The following is a 15,543-nucleotide window of genomic DNA, read 5'->3' as shown; positions in this document are numbered from 1 at the left end:
AAGGATGTGGTCGGAGGTCGGAGGTCAGTCAGGCAGTAGTGTGTCCGTCACTTTTCCAGTGTCCTGGTTGTGGTCAAAGCTGGTCTAATGACATCTTGTTTTGGTAGTTTGACTGGCAGAGGGAGTCCCTAGCACCTCTCCACAGGGGGGATAGCTTTATGGTTGTTATTCAAATATTTCTGCTAAAGATTATGAGTGTTGCACATGAAGTATATGAGAATTGTTTTTATGGCAATAAACTTGCTGCAAAGCCTCTTTATGACTCCAGCGTGGGTCCTCTTAACATAATAGTTATATAAGAGTTGTTGGGTGTCTAGCAAGAAGTCACAGTTGAGATCTTAATAATTTGTTGTTTTTTTTAATCTAGTAACTTTTTCCCAGTTAGTGCTCTTTTTTGGAACCTCTAATTAAATAGAAAATGTTCAAGGTGGTCTAAAAATCAATTCTTTGTGCTTCCACAGAGTGAAATACCTTCCTATTTTTCGTTTACTTTTACTTTACGCCAGCTGCTGAACCGCCAGGTCTGAGCTCGCCCACACCACCGCCTAATGGCCGCCGCAATGCATCAGTTTAGGCCCTCCATATATTTAAGTGATTGCTGACATAATTTATGAAGGGAATGAAAAATAAGGTCTGCATTGCAATAAAACCTTGATCCATAATTTAGCCGGCCTGCCACAAGCCTGGCCCCCTTTCGTTTCTGTGCGTTTGCAGTTTTTTTGTGTTTTTTTTTCCTCTCAGAGGGGCCCATCTTTAGGGGGCTGCGCGCTGCTCCAGGCTTGGAATGCCTTCACGTTTACAAACAAACTGCCTTTTTGCTCACCCTGTTTGCCTTTGTGGCTTTTTCGAATCGCTCACGGTAAACATGCACTGCGAAACACTGGGGTGTTCACACCTCATAGACCCTCATAAATGCAGAATATGAATGTAGCTGTGTGTGTGTGGGTGTGTGTCGCTCGGGCACGAGCGGCTCTGTTTGTTTGTTGAACTAGGGGAGTAGAGGAGTAAACAACCAAATAATTTGTCGTTGAGTCATGTGATTAACGCACAGGCCTAACATGTCCCTCATGTCGAGGAAAAGTGAAATGAGAAATCCAAGACGATTGTGTTTGTGTCTGTGTTCATGTGTATACATGTTGCATGGAAACTTGACTAAATCATGTTATTGGAATCTGTAGCGAGACCCCCCAGCTCTCTCTGCCTCCGCCGCCCCCCTCTCCACTTCTAATTGAGGCCTGTGTTACAAGCCTTCATTGTTCCACATCACCGCTGACAGCACACTTCAGTGATCTGAGTGATGGGAAACCCTCAAAGAAATTAGGCAGTGCCTCTGTTTACAGTGTCTGAATCATGTTGTTCGGTTGGACTGAAACAAAAAAAGACCTCAGTCCAGACATCTGCTAAACACCTGCTTTAGCTATGCAGGCTAGCCTTGCCCAACAATTCACATACTCTTTTATTCTGAAAATGCACTTCTTGTTATCCCTTAAGATTCCTACCACTCACTACCTTACAGTATATCAAGCAGGTTGTTTTAAACCTTGCTTTTTACTGTACTCACCCAATCTGGGTAAAAGTTAGCACATCTCTTTGATTTGCATTTGTTTGGTAGAAAATACAATGTTTGCAAAGTGGGATATTAAGTGTATCTGTTCTGCTTGACTCTGAACTAACCAAAGCATGCAAACAGTGCTCCTGAACCCTCCAAGAGACAAGAGTACAAAAATGAGAGAGAGAATTAGAGAGATTGAGTGTGTGTGTGTGTGTGTGTGTGTGCGTGTGTGCGTGTGTGTGTGTGTGTGTGTGTGCGTTTGTGTGTGTGTGTGTGTGTGTGTGCGCGTGTGTGTGAGAGAGAGAGAGCGAGAGAGAGAGAGAGAGAGAGAGAGAACAGGTTGGATAGTTGCCAGAGTGGATAGTGAATAGTTATGACCATACCTGGGTAACTATGAGAGCTTGATGGATGCAGGTACCACAACTAATCTGTCAAAACAAGCAGAAACACACAGTGCGGTTACAAACACAACACACAGGCAAAAATGATTAAGCAATTATGAAGCTATTTTTGGTCTAAATCCTCTGTAACTATGAAAATACACTTTCTCTTTGGCTGAAGACGGTGAATGAAACTATAACTCAGCAGCTCTTGAAGAAACTGCAGTAACACACTATTCCCACAGGTTTAATTTTTATTTGTATTTAACCTTTATTTATACAGGTAAAAAAAACACGTTGAGTTCAGAGGACTCATTTTCAAGTGTGACCTGTTCACAATCATTCAGCACTCGTTACACTAAGTTACAAACAACAGGACAGAATTACAATAAAACATATAGGACTATGTGTAACAATAACAACAATAAAAGTCGGAAGTCTTTAGTTTAAGTTTAAGACTTTGTTCAGCAAAACCTTTACATATCCAACATGTCAAAATGGGAACTGACTGACACCGTCAAGTCAGGTTGTCGATGCGTTCAAGCACAACTTCTGCTCATATTCCCCCTTGTGCCTGTCCATTGCAATAAGGTGGTTCTCCTCCTTCCAGCAGTGCTTAGACTCCCTAATTGCCGGGTACAGATTTGTGCAGTGTCCCTCTTGGAATGAGGGATAATGCCAAGGGAATTTGTGAGGTCACTCACCAAATGGCTCCGTTTCCTCGGCTTGAATGAGGTTAAGTACAGTCAGCCTGGCCTGCTACATTACTACGTACACTTCATCGAGTGCCGGGTAGGACCCAATTCTGCCTGAGGATCAACCTGAATTCTTTGTGGCATGGATTCAACAAGGTGCCCTTCTGCACGCCACTGTTGTAAACCGCTGTTATTTAAGCATTTGTGGCCTTTCTGTTAGCTTGAATGAGTCTGGCCATTCTCCTCTGACCTCTCTCATTAAAAAGGTGTTTTCGGCTACAAAAGTGCTGCTCACTGGATGTTTTTTTTGTTTGTTTGTTTGTTGCTCACTGGATGTTTTTTTTGTTTGTTTGTTTGTTGCTCACTGGATGTTATTTGCACCATTCTCTGTAAACTCTACTGTAATGCTTGAAAATTCCAATAGGGCCGATGTTTCTGAGATGCTAGATCGACTATGTCTGTCACCAACAATCACACCACGGTCAGAGCTGCTTAGATCACGCGTCTCGCCAATGCTAACGTTTGGTCGAACAACAACTAAACCTCTTCACCATGTCTACATGTTTTATATATTCACAGCCACATGACGGACTGTTTGGAGTAGCAGGGCTCATCTATGAGCAGGTGTACCTAATAAGGTGACAACTGGGCGTTGTACCTAATAAGGTGACAACTGGGCGTGTCTTCGGAGCCTTTGCAGGTGACATTATTCTACTGGTGAGAGGATTTGTTGAGGGGAAGGTCCTCTGGTTGTTGAGTGCAGAACGGTGGACAGGATTTTGTTAACAGAGGGACATAAGTTGTTAAGAGAGGACATAATATGGATATATGCCTGCCCATGCCTCCTCTCCTAACACTGTAGGACATCTACAGGCTGCCCTGGCATGGAGGGAGGTAGCAGTGTCACCTGTACCCCCCCCCCCCCCCCCACACACACACACACACACCACCTCCACCACCACCCCGTTTCACAAGTCACCATGAATTATGCAAGTGAGACATGTAAGAGTGTTCGGCGTGTGACCTTTGAGGAGAGATTCTGTTCACTCCGGGGGAGTGAGTCACTTCCGAAACGTCGGTGATGTCTGATGAACGCCAGACGCCGCCCCCCCCCCCCCCCCGGCCGTGCCACCCCACGCTCTAGAACCGCCGTTCCGTTCCGCGGCGTGCGTTCTGCTCCGTATATGGCAACTTACGCAATCCGCCCCAGAAAGAACGCAGCCGGAACCAATCTGTCTTTACAGTGACTGATAGCGGCAGTCAGGAGGTTTATGAGGGATACACACTCTGTCGAGTAGCTCTGCAGCATAACCCCAACCTCCACTAATCCAAAGAATGTAAACTGAGGGAGTGACTTGAAGGGACGATGTTTTGTAGAAATGTAAATAGAGTTTGCAACTGCACAAAATGATCGTTCCTGCCTAGTGAAATTGTGGCTTTTAAGTCACTTAGTGAACATTGTCATCTGCATTGTTACCAAATTATTAATCTTTTAATATGAAAAACATTGAAAGCCTCATTGTATATGTAATAGTTTGTGATAATGACAAATGTTTAATATGGAACTATTGCTTATTCAATGGAAAGACATATTCCTTCTTTGATGTCACTGACCTGCTCACTACCACAAAGTTGATTAGCTGTAATAGGCAGTCAGTCGCTGTGGATGCTCAGGTTGTTCAGCATTGGACACCCGCCCTGTCTGACAGCCATGTCTGCATCTGTTTCCCGTCCCAGATAACAGCAGTATGCAGAGAAGCCGCCCTCCTGGCCCTCCAAGAGGACATCAAAGCTCAACACATCACGGTCGGACACTTTGACGGCGCTCTGACCGTTGTGAAGCCCAGGGTCCCGGACGCTCTGATTCAGTCGTATACCAACTACCAGCAGCGGCGCGGCCTCGGCTGCTTCTGACATCACTGTGGAAAAATTCCACCCTGCAAGACTTCTCCTTTCAAAGTAAAGCTGTGTGAACAGCTGGGTACTGTCCCTGGGTTGCAGCCATCAATAGATGTTGACAGTTTTCAAAAGGACACTAGCGATGGAAATGGAAAGCTATAGGAACTATTGGAGTTGGTCGATTTGATTTAAATGAAACGGTATTTTGAGTCCATATATGCATTGAGTCACTCTTGGCTAGTTGGGGTTTAGGAGTCTGATTCGTCAGGTTATGCTTTCATTAGATGTAGCCTAAGGATTTGATAATAATGTAATAAATACATTGTTTCTTCATTAATGTTTTCTTTATTATTTTTGCGTTATAGTGGTATTAATTATTTGCTATGAAATATGGGTACCCAAGATTAATTTCACCAGTTTGCATTCAACCTACTTTATTATTTAATTACAATATTATATTAATTAGACTAAAAAATGATGAAATTATTCTCAAAATGGCAGTAAAGGCATGAACGTTTAGATTTAGACATTTATGAATTGCTTAGCCTATAGCCTATCCAGAGGGAGAAGAACAAGCATGGCTGGTATATTCATCTTTGCATCCATGGAAAATCGGTTAATTGCTGTAATCCTGATATTTCCGTCCGCACTTCCGACCACTGAAGAGGTTCCAGAGGGACATCTGTCGCTTGGGATTTCAGCGGGCTTTGCTTTATCATCAAGCTTAAACTGCCATTTCTGTGTATAGGCTATACTAAACTGCCCTTTCTGTGTATAGGCTATACTAAACTGCCCTTTCTGTGTATAGGCTATACTAAACTGCCCTTTCTGTGTATAGGCTATACTAAACTGCCCTTTCTGTGTATAGGCTATACTAAACTGCCCTTTCTGTGTATAGGCTAAACACAGCTATAGCCGACCGGTTTTATTTTCAGCCTGTTAACTGTGGTAGTTTGAAGGAATTTGCTGACCCGACACGGCATTGAGGTCATTCATCTATTGATTTTTCCATTTGAAAGGGATAAATTGACTTTGTATTGAACTTCCTTTTCTCATGGATCCGGATGTAGCGCATCCGCGACACCAATCAAAGCAGACAGTGAGGAACAGAGGAGGAGGGGAGGGGACGCGCTCCTCGCTCGGGGGGGCCACACTCTTAAGGTGGTCCTAAAGTAGGCGAAAATGCGCACGGTAAAAACACAGACTGTTTCGGTCAAGATAACGCACGATTTAGTATTTCATCAGTATTCAAATTGATTTTACAATACACATTACAAGTAGGCTAACAAGTTGTGTCCGAATTTAAAGCTGCATATGGGCGCATAGGGGGAATAATGACTAGGCCTATTGCACAAGTGGTAACAGAACAATCCTTTGCCTACTTCAAAATCCTGTCTGGAGTAGCATGGGATGAAGTTTGTTTATTAACCACAAGAACGGAAATTATTTTGTCCTCTTCTGGGCTGTTGGAAAGCGTTCCACCTTAAGCACTGCGCACATCTCTATCGCCCGGCCTTCCACATCTGTCCAATGAATTAAGAGCGGATGCGATGTATCCTTTTTCAGTGGAGTGAATGGCCAATGGGAGTTGGCTTGTCGAGCAAACACTGAGCCCTACATTCTCATTCATTCAGTGTTAGACAGTCCTGCAGGTTTGGAGAGAGCGCGTCCGCGGGAAGGGCTTGCCTTTGAGCGTTTGCTATAACAAAAAAGAACTTTTGCATCTTTCCACAAATACACGCAAACTGGAAACTCTTGGATATATCAGTATTTGTCTGAATTATTATGCATAAATAATCTAAAGAGGCATTTTAAACGCAATCGCTACTCCGCTACCGGACTAAACTTGGTTTCTGACTACAGATCGGCCTCTATAGGCTACGCGTCTCTCACTGGGTGTCTTTTCTATCAAGCATCTCTCCTGGATATACAATTTCTGCCACAAATTGGTGCCTAGATGCGCACTTTTTTAAAGGAATAACGAAAAGGAGAAAGAGCATCCGATTTTTGGATTAACAACCGTTATGAACATTATAGGCTTCTAAATTCGCTTTGGACAATTTTCTTGGATGGAGTTGGTTTAGCTGATTAGTTGATGGATTCGACGTTATGGATGGTTGCATTTAGGTGCGTATTTCCCCTCAATGTTCTGAAAATCTCTGCTTTGGTAACACTTTTTTAATAGCCTATCAACTTGATTAGAATAAACGTATTAAGCAGTTGTATGTATTTGATTGGTAAATGCGCACAGGTTCAAAACTCCGGGGATGTAAATTGTATTTCTACAGATTTGCACGGAATAGACTCGTTACTTTGTGTCCAGATATATGGCCTTGTGAACACGCATCTGGTGCTGACATGCTATATATCGCTAGTTGGCATCATCCTATGATGTTTGCGTCCTCTCCCTCGGTCTGCCCTTCCAGGGTAGTCTATCCGTGCCTCGAATGGAACCAGTAGGGTTCGATAGTCAGAGGACAGCTCCCAGGCGCAACTAACCAGCACCCCTCCCCCACGGAGGTTGTTTTCATTCATAAGTCCCCCCTCCTCCCTTCCCTAATTCGATTCATCCGACCTCAGATCTTTCGATTGATATCTTAGCCCACTGTGTGGTTTCTATCACACGGACCAGGTTTTCTAAATCTTTAAGGGCGAATGGTCTTCAGAATGTGTGAAAAGCGAGGCCTATATTACCGAAAAACGCGTGTTTACGTCCTCTTGACACGCAATAAATACTCAATTTTATGTACAGGGGATAAACATAGTTTGTGGCCCCAGTGCGACCTATAGCCAGGCTTTCGTTTCTTTTCAAACAAATTAATTACAGGGGGCTATTTAAAGCAGATTGTAACTCACATTATGCATATTCCTCGTGGTGCAGACAGTTATCATGTGAAAACGAATGCCAATTATTTACGTAATAGTGTAATATGTTTGCATTTATGTTAGAGAGAGCTTCAACGCGCGCAGACACAATTCACACATTTGTTTCTAGCCTGAACGGTAAGGGGACATGCCGTGGCCTATAGCTTCAAAAATCAAAACATGTTGTCAAATGTGCCTTGAATTTTGGGGGTATTCTGTTAGAGCACTATAGCCTACATATAGGCTATGTAATAATATTGTGTTTTTTTTAATCATGACCTTAGCTTTTTACCCTATTCTCAATACATTTCTTTGAAATCGCTTTTGGTGTCGTAATAGAATACCAAGTGAGGCTTCTTGGATCGTGTCCTCGTTCCCTCGCCGTGGCGCATTTAAATGTTAACTAGTCATAGAGATGGAAATGAGGACGGGAAGTATTTGTACTGAAGTTTGGATGTGTGCGTATTGAGGAAGGTACAAAAAGTCTCGTTACTAGTCAACTTTTTTCCCCGGTTGCCTCTCCGCAAGGGTTCAAATGTGCCATATTGTGAGGCTGATGTTGATATAAAACAAAGCAGTAGGCAAGTCTCTACATGAGTGTATTTTAATTCAAGAACTGAAGAAGACTAAAGGCTTTCCAAATATATAACAAATGCACAATTCATGTGCTGGCTACACTCTGGGAACACAACATTTAGGCTATTTTGCTACTGTCCAGATCCTCTTGCAGTCAGAGCATTTTTTTCGTCTATTATATGGACTCCTGCCCTTCTCTATTGGGTGTAATCATTAACTCACAATATGTCAACATATTGGGGATCAGAGTTATCAGTTCATCCTGGAGTTAGATTGTGTTTGTTTGTTTTGGTATATTAAAGTTGCATCTAAAATGTCTTGGAACTATTATAAAAGCCCATAACCTTCCACATTGCCAAACTACACCCCTTCAAACTTGTTCTGATGGTGCCCTCTGTCTCTCCCTGGCCTCCCCCTGGCAGGTTTTCCGATGCATGCCAAGTCCACGGTGAATGTCGGAAGTGGTGATCCCCCCAGATGGAGCTCCAAAGTCAACATGGCCCTAGCGGTTCATTAGTGGTGATCCAGCAGCCTGCCCCGGAGAGCCGGCAGCGGTCGGATTACGAGCAGGAGCTCCAGCATGCCGCCATCCTCTCCCTGGACCAAATCAAGGCCATCCGCTCCAGCAACGAGTACACGGAGGGGCCGTCGGTGGTCCGCAGGCCCCCGGCGCCCCGCATGGCGCCCAGGCCCGAGAAGCAGGAGAGGACTCACGAGGTCATCCTCGTCAACGTGAACAACAACAACTATGAGCACCGGCCGTCCGGCCTCCTCCATCACAGTGGCGTGGTGGTGCTGGGCGGGGGGCCGCAGCACGGAGGCTCGCGGGCCCCGGGGCTCAGCCGCTCCACCAGTACGGGCAGCGCGGCCAGCTCGGGGAGTAACAGCAGTGCCTCCTCTGAGCAGGGACTCCTGGCGCGCTCACCCCCTTCCAGGCCTGGTCTAGCTCTCAACCACCACCACCACTGGGCAGACAGGCCCCTTCGGACTCAGCCCAAGCCCAAGGCTCTCCTAGCCCAGCCGGGCTCGCAGCCCCAGCTGGAGGTCCCTCTCAAGCCCCCTGCGAAGGGGAAGTCAGACTTGTTGGATGCGGCAGGGGCGGCGGCGGGCCACCAGTTCATCTGCGAACGTTGCGGGAAGTGCAAGTGCGGCGACTGCACGGCGCCCCGGAGCCTGCCCTCGTACCTGGCGTGCGACGGCCATTGCCTGTGCTCGGCGGAGAGCGCGCTGGAGCACGGCACCTGCATGTGCCTGGTCAAGGGCATCTTCTACCACTGCTCCAACGACGACGAGGGCGACTCGTGCGCGGACCACCCCTGCTCTCTCTCGCGCTCCCACTGCTGCTCGCGCTTCCTCTGCATGGGATTAATGTCGGTACTCTTCCCCTGTTTGCTGTGCTATCCGCCCGTCAAGGGCTGCCTGCGGGCGTGCCAGAGCTGCTACGACCGGGTCACCAGGCCCGGCTGCCGCTGCAAGAACTCCAACACTGTCTACTGCAAACTGGAGAGCTGGTCCCCACAGGCCCTGGAGAAGCCTTCCTGATCCCTAGTGTGTTTGGATGTGTGTGTGTGTGTGTGTGTGTGTGGGAGTGGGACGGGGGAGGAGGGGGGGGGGGGGGGGCATTGAGTCCCCCCACACCTGTGTGGATCTGACTATGATTATGCTGATAATAATAGTCATAGATGTTTATCAAACATTTGAAGCACCTCCCACCACCAGCCTCTCCTTCTCCACTGAGCAGTCCTGCGAAGAGTAAAGCTATGGAGTAATGAAAACCACTCAATTCTTTATTTTTGTTCTCCTTTTTTGCAACAGGACCATGTTTTTACAGACCAGTGTTTGCCTTAACTGTTTCTTTGTGTCTCTCTTCAGCTACGCATTAACACTCATTTATGAAAGAATTTCTTCTGTTAGCTAGGCAGAGTTTCCCTGCTGCAGTCAGCTTCAAGTGAGAACAGCCACTTACCAAATCTGTGAAGGACTATCTAGCTAGGCAATATGTAGCTGTTACCACGTATGCATAGCAAACAGGAGTGTTTGAATAATCTAACTGCTGCCACATTTAGACTGTGGTGAGCTGGGTTCCTAATATGCTCAAGTTGCGTAAAGGAAAGCGCATCCATCTCATAGTATTTCAGATGGATGTTTCTCTTCTTTCCTGTCAACATTCACAAATTCTGTGGCATTTCCCCCTTTTATCATTTTTGTAAATTGTATGCTCAAATCCATAAGAGGAATTCTCGCTATTTTTTAAAAGAAAAATGTCTGTTAAAACATTTTTTGTTGTAAAAAATATTTATTATGTGAAGCTCTATTATTTTATGATATTTATTGCAAAAGACAGTCTTAAATTTACTCATGTCTGAATATAACAAAATATCAATACTTACTGAAAAATTAAAGGGTGGCACAAAAGAAAAACTATGTTAACTTTAATGCAGAAAATATATTAATTAATGAAAAATGTTACGTCTTGTGTCTTGATTTTTCCTTCTTTCAGTGACCCTATGGAGACTCAGTCTGGTTTGCACAGCTGAGCTTTCACTCTTAACAAATTCTTGTTGATGATTGAATTGAAGAGAATGGTGCATCCAGTTAACCTGGCTAAATTGGTGAACAGAAAGTCGCTGTTTTCTCATTTAGTACATTTTGGGTTTGGAATTCATGCTAGAATAGGAACCTTGGAAGTCAGTTAGAACAGCTTGTTGCTAAACAGGAATATTTACATTCTCTTTGCCATAATTCTCTCCGATAACCTTGAAACCAAACAATACAGGTCATTGACATGGGTTAGCCCTGAAACTAATAACATCTACTTGTGTTTTTGAGTAATACTGGCAGGAAGTGGTTCTACTTCAAAACATAATGCCCAGTATTTACTACTGAACTATGCTCTAGCTGTGACTAGATCAGGATGTACCCAACTTCCAAATGGCCTCCATATTGTTGATCCCACAGTGTGTCTGAGAATTTAGAGTCACCATTACGACTACCCAGGGCCACCTGTTCAAAGATAATAAACTCACTATCAATGCTGAGCTTTTATGACAGGGTTCCTGCACTAAAGGCAACTACAGAGCACATACAGCCCATCCCCCCCATTCAGACTCCTCTTTTTGTCAGTGAATTTATCACCCAGGAAGCTCACTGACCCCAGGGGATGAGATCATCACGTTGACAGTTGGTTGGCCAGGCAGAAAAGGCAACCGGGCCACAACCAGGAAATGCACCAGGATGTGGCTAAACTACTAGGGATTAGTTTGTAGGCAGCAGCAAAAGCAACAATGGATGAGGAATCAACTACCAGCTACATTTTGCCCTCTGGCTCATTCAAGAGGGTTACTATTTCTAGGATTGTGAGCCAAGGGTATTCTGTGTCATGGCTGGTCTAGTTTTGTTAGGTAAACATGAACAGGAATATTTTTTACTGTATACATTTCTTAGGTAAGACCAGAACAGCCTTTTTGGGGTATTGTTAGTTCAATGATGAGTAAGCCTACATAGGACCAAGGGATTCTTGAATCAAAGTCTTGACTTTTGTAATTTAGCTGACTAGTCTCTTGCTTGTCCTAACCTTCATGTCCAGTGGATCAGCAGCAGGCATTAACAGAACCACCCATCCAAATGAGCCCTTAATGTACTTATATTACTCTTTTTTGCCAGAATGTACCTTTTGTTGCTCTGAATGGTGCAGAGTGGATTAGCGATTTGTCAATTTCCTGTTACTTTTCAGAGCTGCAATTCGAGCCCCATTTGCTCCTGGACAATTGCAAACAATGGGAGGCCTCTTTTTTCAGGTTTCTCTTCAGATCCCCGGTGCGGGAGGGGGCTGGGGCGAGAACTGTGCTCCGGAGGCTGGAACAGGAAGAGAATGTTTACTTGATATTGTCCAGGGTGATCCTAAAAAAGGAAACATATCTTGCTCCCACATTTCCAGGTCTTGCCCTAAAGTCTTTTAAAAGCCTTCCTTTTTATGTCAGCCGAAATGCCCAAATCATTTTAATGGTCTGATTGTGTTTCTTTCTCATAGACTGCACCCCATGAGCCTTCGACGTCATTGCTGCCGTGGGCCTGCTCGCTTGCACATTATTCATCATTGTGTCAGCTTCCACACTGGGCAAAAAAAGCCACATCTGAGTCAATGTATTAAGTAATTCCATGTCAGAAGAGGCCATCCGCTGCCTCCCCCCTCACACTCGTTTCAAAGTAAATTTAGCAGCACAACGCGCCCACATTGAGCTATTTGGAGTGTCAGGCTTGGCGGCCCCCTTGCTCTTGAAGCTCTGACGTACAGGCAGAGTTGGTTTGGGCCCTCGCGAGTGCAAACACGCATGACTACCCTGTGAGTCACCATGGAACCTCCAACAACCCACACATTCTGCCGGGGCTGTCCAGAGCCAGGGCGCTGCTGACTAGAGGAACAACCTCTTCTATAAACAGTCCTCCTCCAGAACATTCATCACCAGAGATCCTGGCTGAGCTTCCATTTAGCCCCGACCTCGTCTGCTTTTCATTATTCCTTCAATACCAGTGGAATTGAAATCAACAATCAGTCACGACGGGGTTGGTGTTTTTTTCGGAGTGGATGAGGGCTTTTTTGCACCATGCACATGAGTTACTTAAAAGAAAAGTATTTGTACTCTTTGAGATGGAGGGAATGATGAAAACCAATGTGTTTGGCAACCATTTTGTCCTATAGCATTTGAAGGCCCTAAAATGATATAAACATATAGAAAAATTAAAGATAACATTCTCCAAATGAGGAGTAAGACTTTGCATTAAAGCGACCAACCAATTGTAACCCATCACAGCTCCAACAAGGCTACAAAGTCTATAGCTAGTTGTCAGGCTAGCTTAAGTAAATGCTAATTCACCTTATCAACCCATCTCTTTATTGTAACAAAATATCCATTTAGTCAACCATGTGTTTTATCAGGTGTCCCTGCCAACCAAGATGGAGGTGTTTCATTGGGACTGAGCCTCAGCAGCATTTGTTCCTGGGTACGCACACAGAGGCGCCCGGTGTTAAACCTTCACACGTCATCCCCCACAGTGCCATGTGTCTATGCGGCGTTAGGGCCATCTGATACCACGTTCTTCTCCAAGGCCCCTTCCTGTCTCTGTCTTTGTCTGCCAATTTATGGACAAAGGCCAGTCAAGGATGGGAGGAGGAGGAGGAGGAGGAGGAGGAGGGGGGTGGAGGGGTGGAGGAGACAGCACAGTGATCAATACACGGCCCCTGGTAATCATTCAAAGTGATCCTTTTGTAATGAACAAACAGGTGTTATTTTCTCAGATGAGGTTTGAGCTTGATCAATAGCTTTTATTTCATCAACAGGACTGAGTCATCAGCAGGCTGAATGTGACTTCCTCCCAGACGGCATGCGTGCTCACAGAGTCGGCATGCGTACTCACAGAGTCGGCATGCGTACTCACAGAGTCGGCATGCGTACTCACAGAGTCGGCATGCGTACTCACAGAGTCGGCATGCGTACTCACAGAGTCGGCATGCGTACTCACAGAGTCGGCATGCGTACTCACAGAGTCGGCATGCGTACTCACAGAGTCGGCATGCGTACTCACAGAGTCGGCATGCGTACTCACTGCCCAATGTACACCAGTGATTTCGTATTCAACTGGCTAATGGAATCAATGGAGAGACCCTGTGTTTATCTAACAAGTGTTAATGTCTAGACGGTTGCCGTTGGTGTTGTCGGCCGAGGTTATTGAAAGAGTTAATCAGCAGTTTCCTATAGTAGAGCTTGTGGGGGGTAAGAGGTGCAAGCTGTTGGTTGGACAGACATAACACAGAATCTCTACTCTAACTTACCATAAAGGTAGGATCCCTGTCTTGTTGCCCCATAACTTGTTGCCGCTGTTTGATACAGGTCGCACTTGTAAATGAGCCCCTGGTTCTCAATGTGATTTTACCTGTTTAAATAAAGGCTTAATAAAATAAAATAAAATAATTTAGGACACACTGATCAGTGTGTAATTTAAAATAAAATAAAAAGTGTGCTCTTAATCACCTGTATAGAGGGGAGATGCACTTGTAGGTTCTGAGTAGTAGTACGGACAACCTACGTTAAATGCAGTTATTGTACGTCGCTTTGGATAAAAGCGTCTGCAATGTAATGTAAATATGTGAGCTGCTCTTCCTTCAGTCGGATGAATCCATATTGATAAGATCATGTGGTTGTTCCTTCCTCACAGCCCGGGGGGGGTTCTCTGTGATCTACGTTGACCCCCCCTCTCCCTCCATTTCCCCTTCATATCTTTACCAAGGAAAAATACCTTCAAAAAGCTTCAAAAAATAAAAAGGGCTTAAATCATACCAGTCAGTGGCCCCTTTCAGGGTATGTGTGTGTGTGTGTGTGTGTGTGTGTATGTGTGTGTATGCGTGCGTGCATGCGTGTGTGTGCGTGGGTTTGGAAGGGAGGAGGAAGGTTGCTCTGAGAGAGAGAGAGAGTGTGTGTGTGTGTGTGTGTGTGTTTGGAAAGGGGGAGGAAGGTTGCTCTGAGAGAGAGAGAGAGTGGGTGTGTGTGTGGGGGGGGAGGTTGCTCTCTGAGAGAGAGAGAGAGAGAGAGAGAGAGAGAGTGTCTGTGTGTGTTTGTTTGTTTGAAAGGGGGGAGGAAGGTTACTCTCTTTCTTTTCTCCTTCCTCCCCCTTCTTCTGTTCCCTCTCTCTCTTTTTGAGATTAGACTACGCATCCAGCCAGATGGTTCCCGTCTGCTGGCTTTTTTCAATTCACTTCCTCTCCTCACAGACAGGCCCCTCCCCCCCTCCCCCCTCCCCCTCTCTCCTCCCGGCCCCCCCCCTCCCTCCTTCTCTAACGGCTCCTCTGTTATGCGGCTGGAAATAATCTTTTATTGCCCAGTTGTTCGGAAGTGACCTCCCGGCCTTGATTAGATAGGCCCAGGTCCTATCACACGATTGTGTTTGAGCTGGCAGCCCCTCCCCCCTGCCCCCCCTTCGCTCTGACCTCCCCCCCCCCCCCCCCCCCCCAACCCTTTTCACTCGCAGGCCTCGGTGATCCTGTGTAAGGGACAACAATGGGGGGCTTTAGTCTCGTCCGGCTCTTCTCGGCTGGGGGCATCGGGGGGGGGTCATGCCAGATTTTTCTTTATTTTGTGTGTGTGTGTTTGGGGGGGGGGGCAAGACGAAGTCCCCCGTGATAGTTAACCTCTCAGTTGCTGGTTTGCTCACCCTTCGACCCCCATCCCCTAACCCTCCGTTCTGATCACCCCCCAATAGGAGCCTAAAAAGCACCTTTAATCTATCTATGCTATCAGTTGAGTGGTCAAGAGATGAGTGGAGGTTCAATAGTTGGTACCTCATATATTTTGGCCTTTGTTATGGTCAGATCCATTTTATGGATCCATTTTGGTCCCACTTGTTAAGAACTTGCATTTCTTACAACTTTTAGCCTTGAAGCATTCCACATCAGAGGGGAATTTTGCTAAGATTGTCATTCAGATGGAAGGCCAGTTACCATTTGCATATTCATCTGTTATGTTTCAACCATTACGATTTAATTACTTTACTAGCTTTTCTTGCCATACTTTCATAGTTTTTT

At 45.5% G+C, this 15,543-nt stretch overlaps 1 protein-coding gene across 1 annotated transcript; it reads left to right on the top strand.

Moving 5' to 3' along the window:
• Positions 1 to 6,277: 6,277 nt before the first annotated feature.
• On the top strand, positions 6,278 to 9,509 carry spry1 (sprouty homolog 1, antagonist of FGF signaling; the record flags this gene model as incomplete). The annotated part of the gene is made up of 2 exons (XM_084456467.1): positions 6,278 to 6,653; positions 8,390 to 9,509. Exon 2 carries the CDS (start codon positions 8,445 to 8,447, stop codon positions 9,507 to 9,509), a length of 1,065 nt encoding a protein of 354 aa, XP_084312593.1. The 5' UTR covers positions 6,278 to 6,653; positions 8,390 to 8,444.
• Positions 9,510 to 15,543: the final 6,034 nt, after the last annotated feature.

The sequence above is a fragment of the Borostomias antarcticus genome (genome assembly GCF_949987555.1).
Source record: "Borostomias antarcticus genome assembly, chromosome: 22".
NCBI lineage: Eukaryota > Metazoa > Chordata > Actinopteri > Stomiiformes > Stomiidae > Borostomias > Borostomias antarcticus.
The sequence above is the reverse complement of the archived record's forward strand: the minus strand, read 5'-3'. Positions and strand labels throughout refer to the sequence as shown.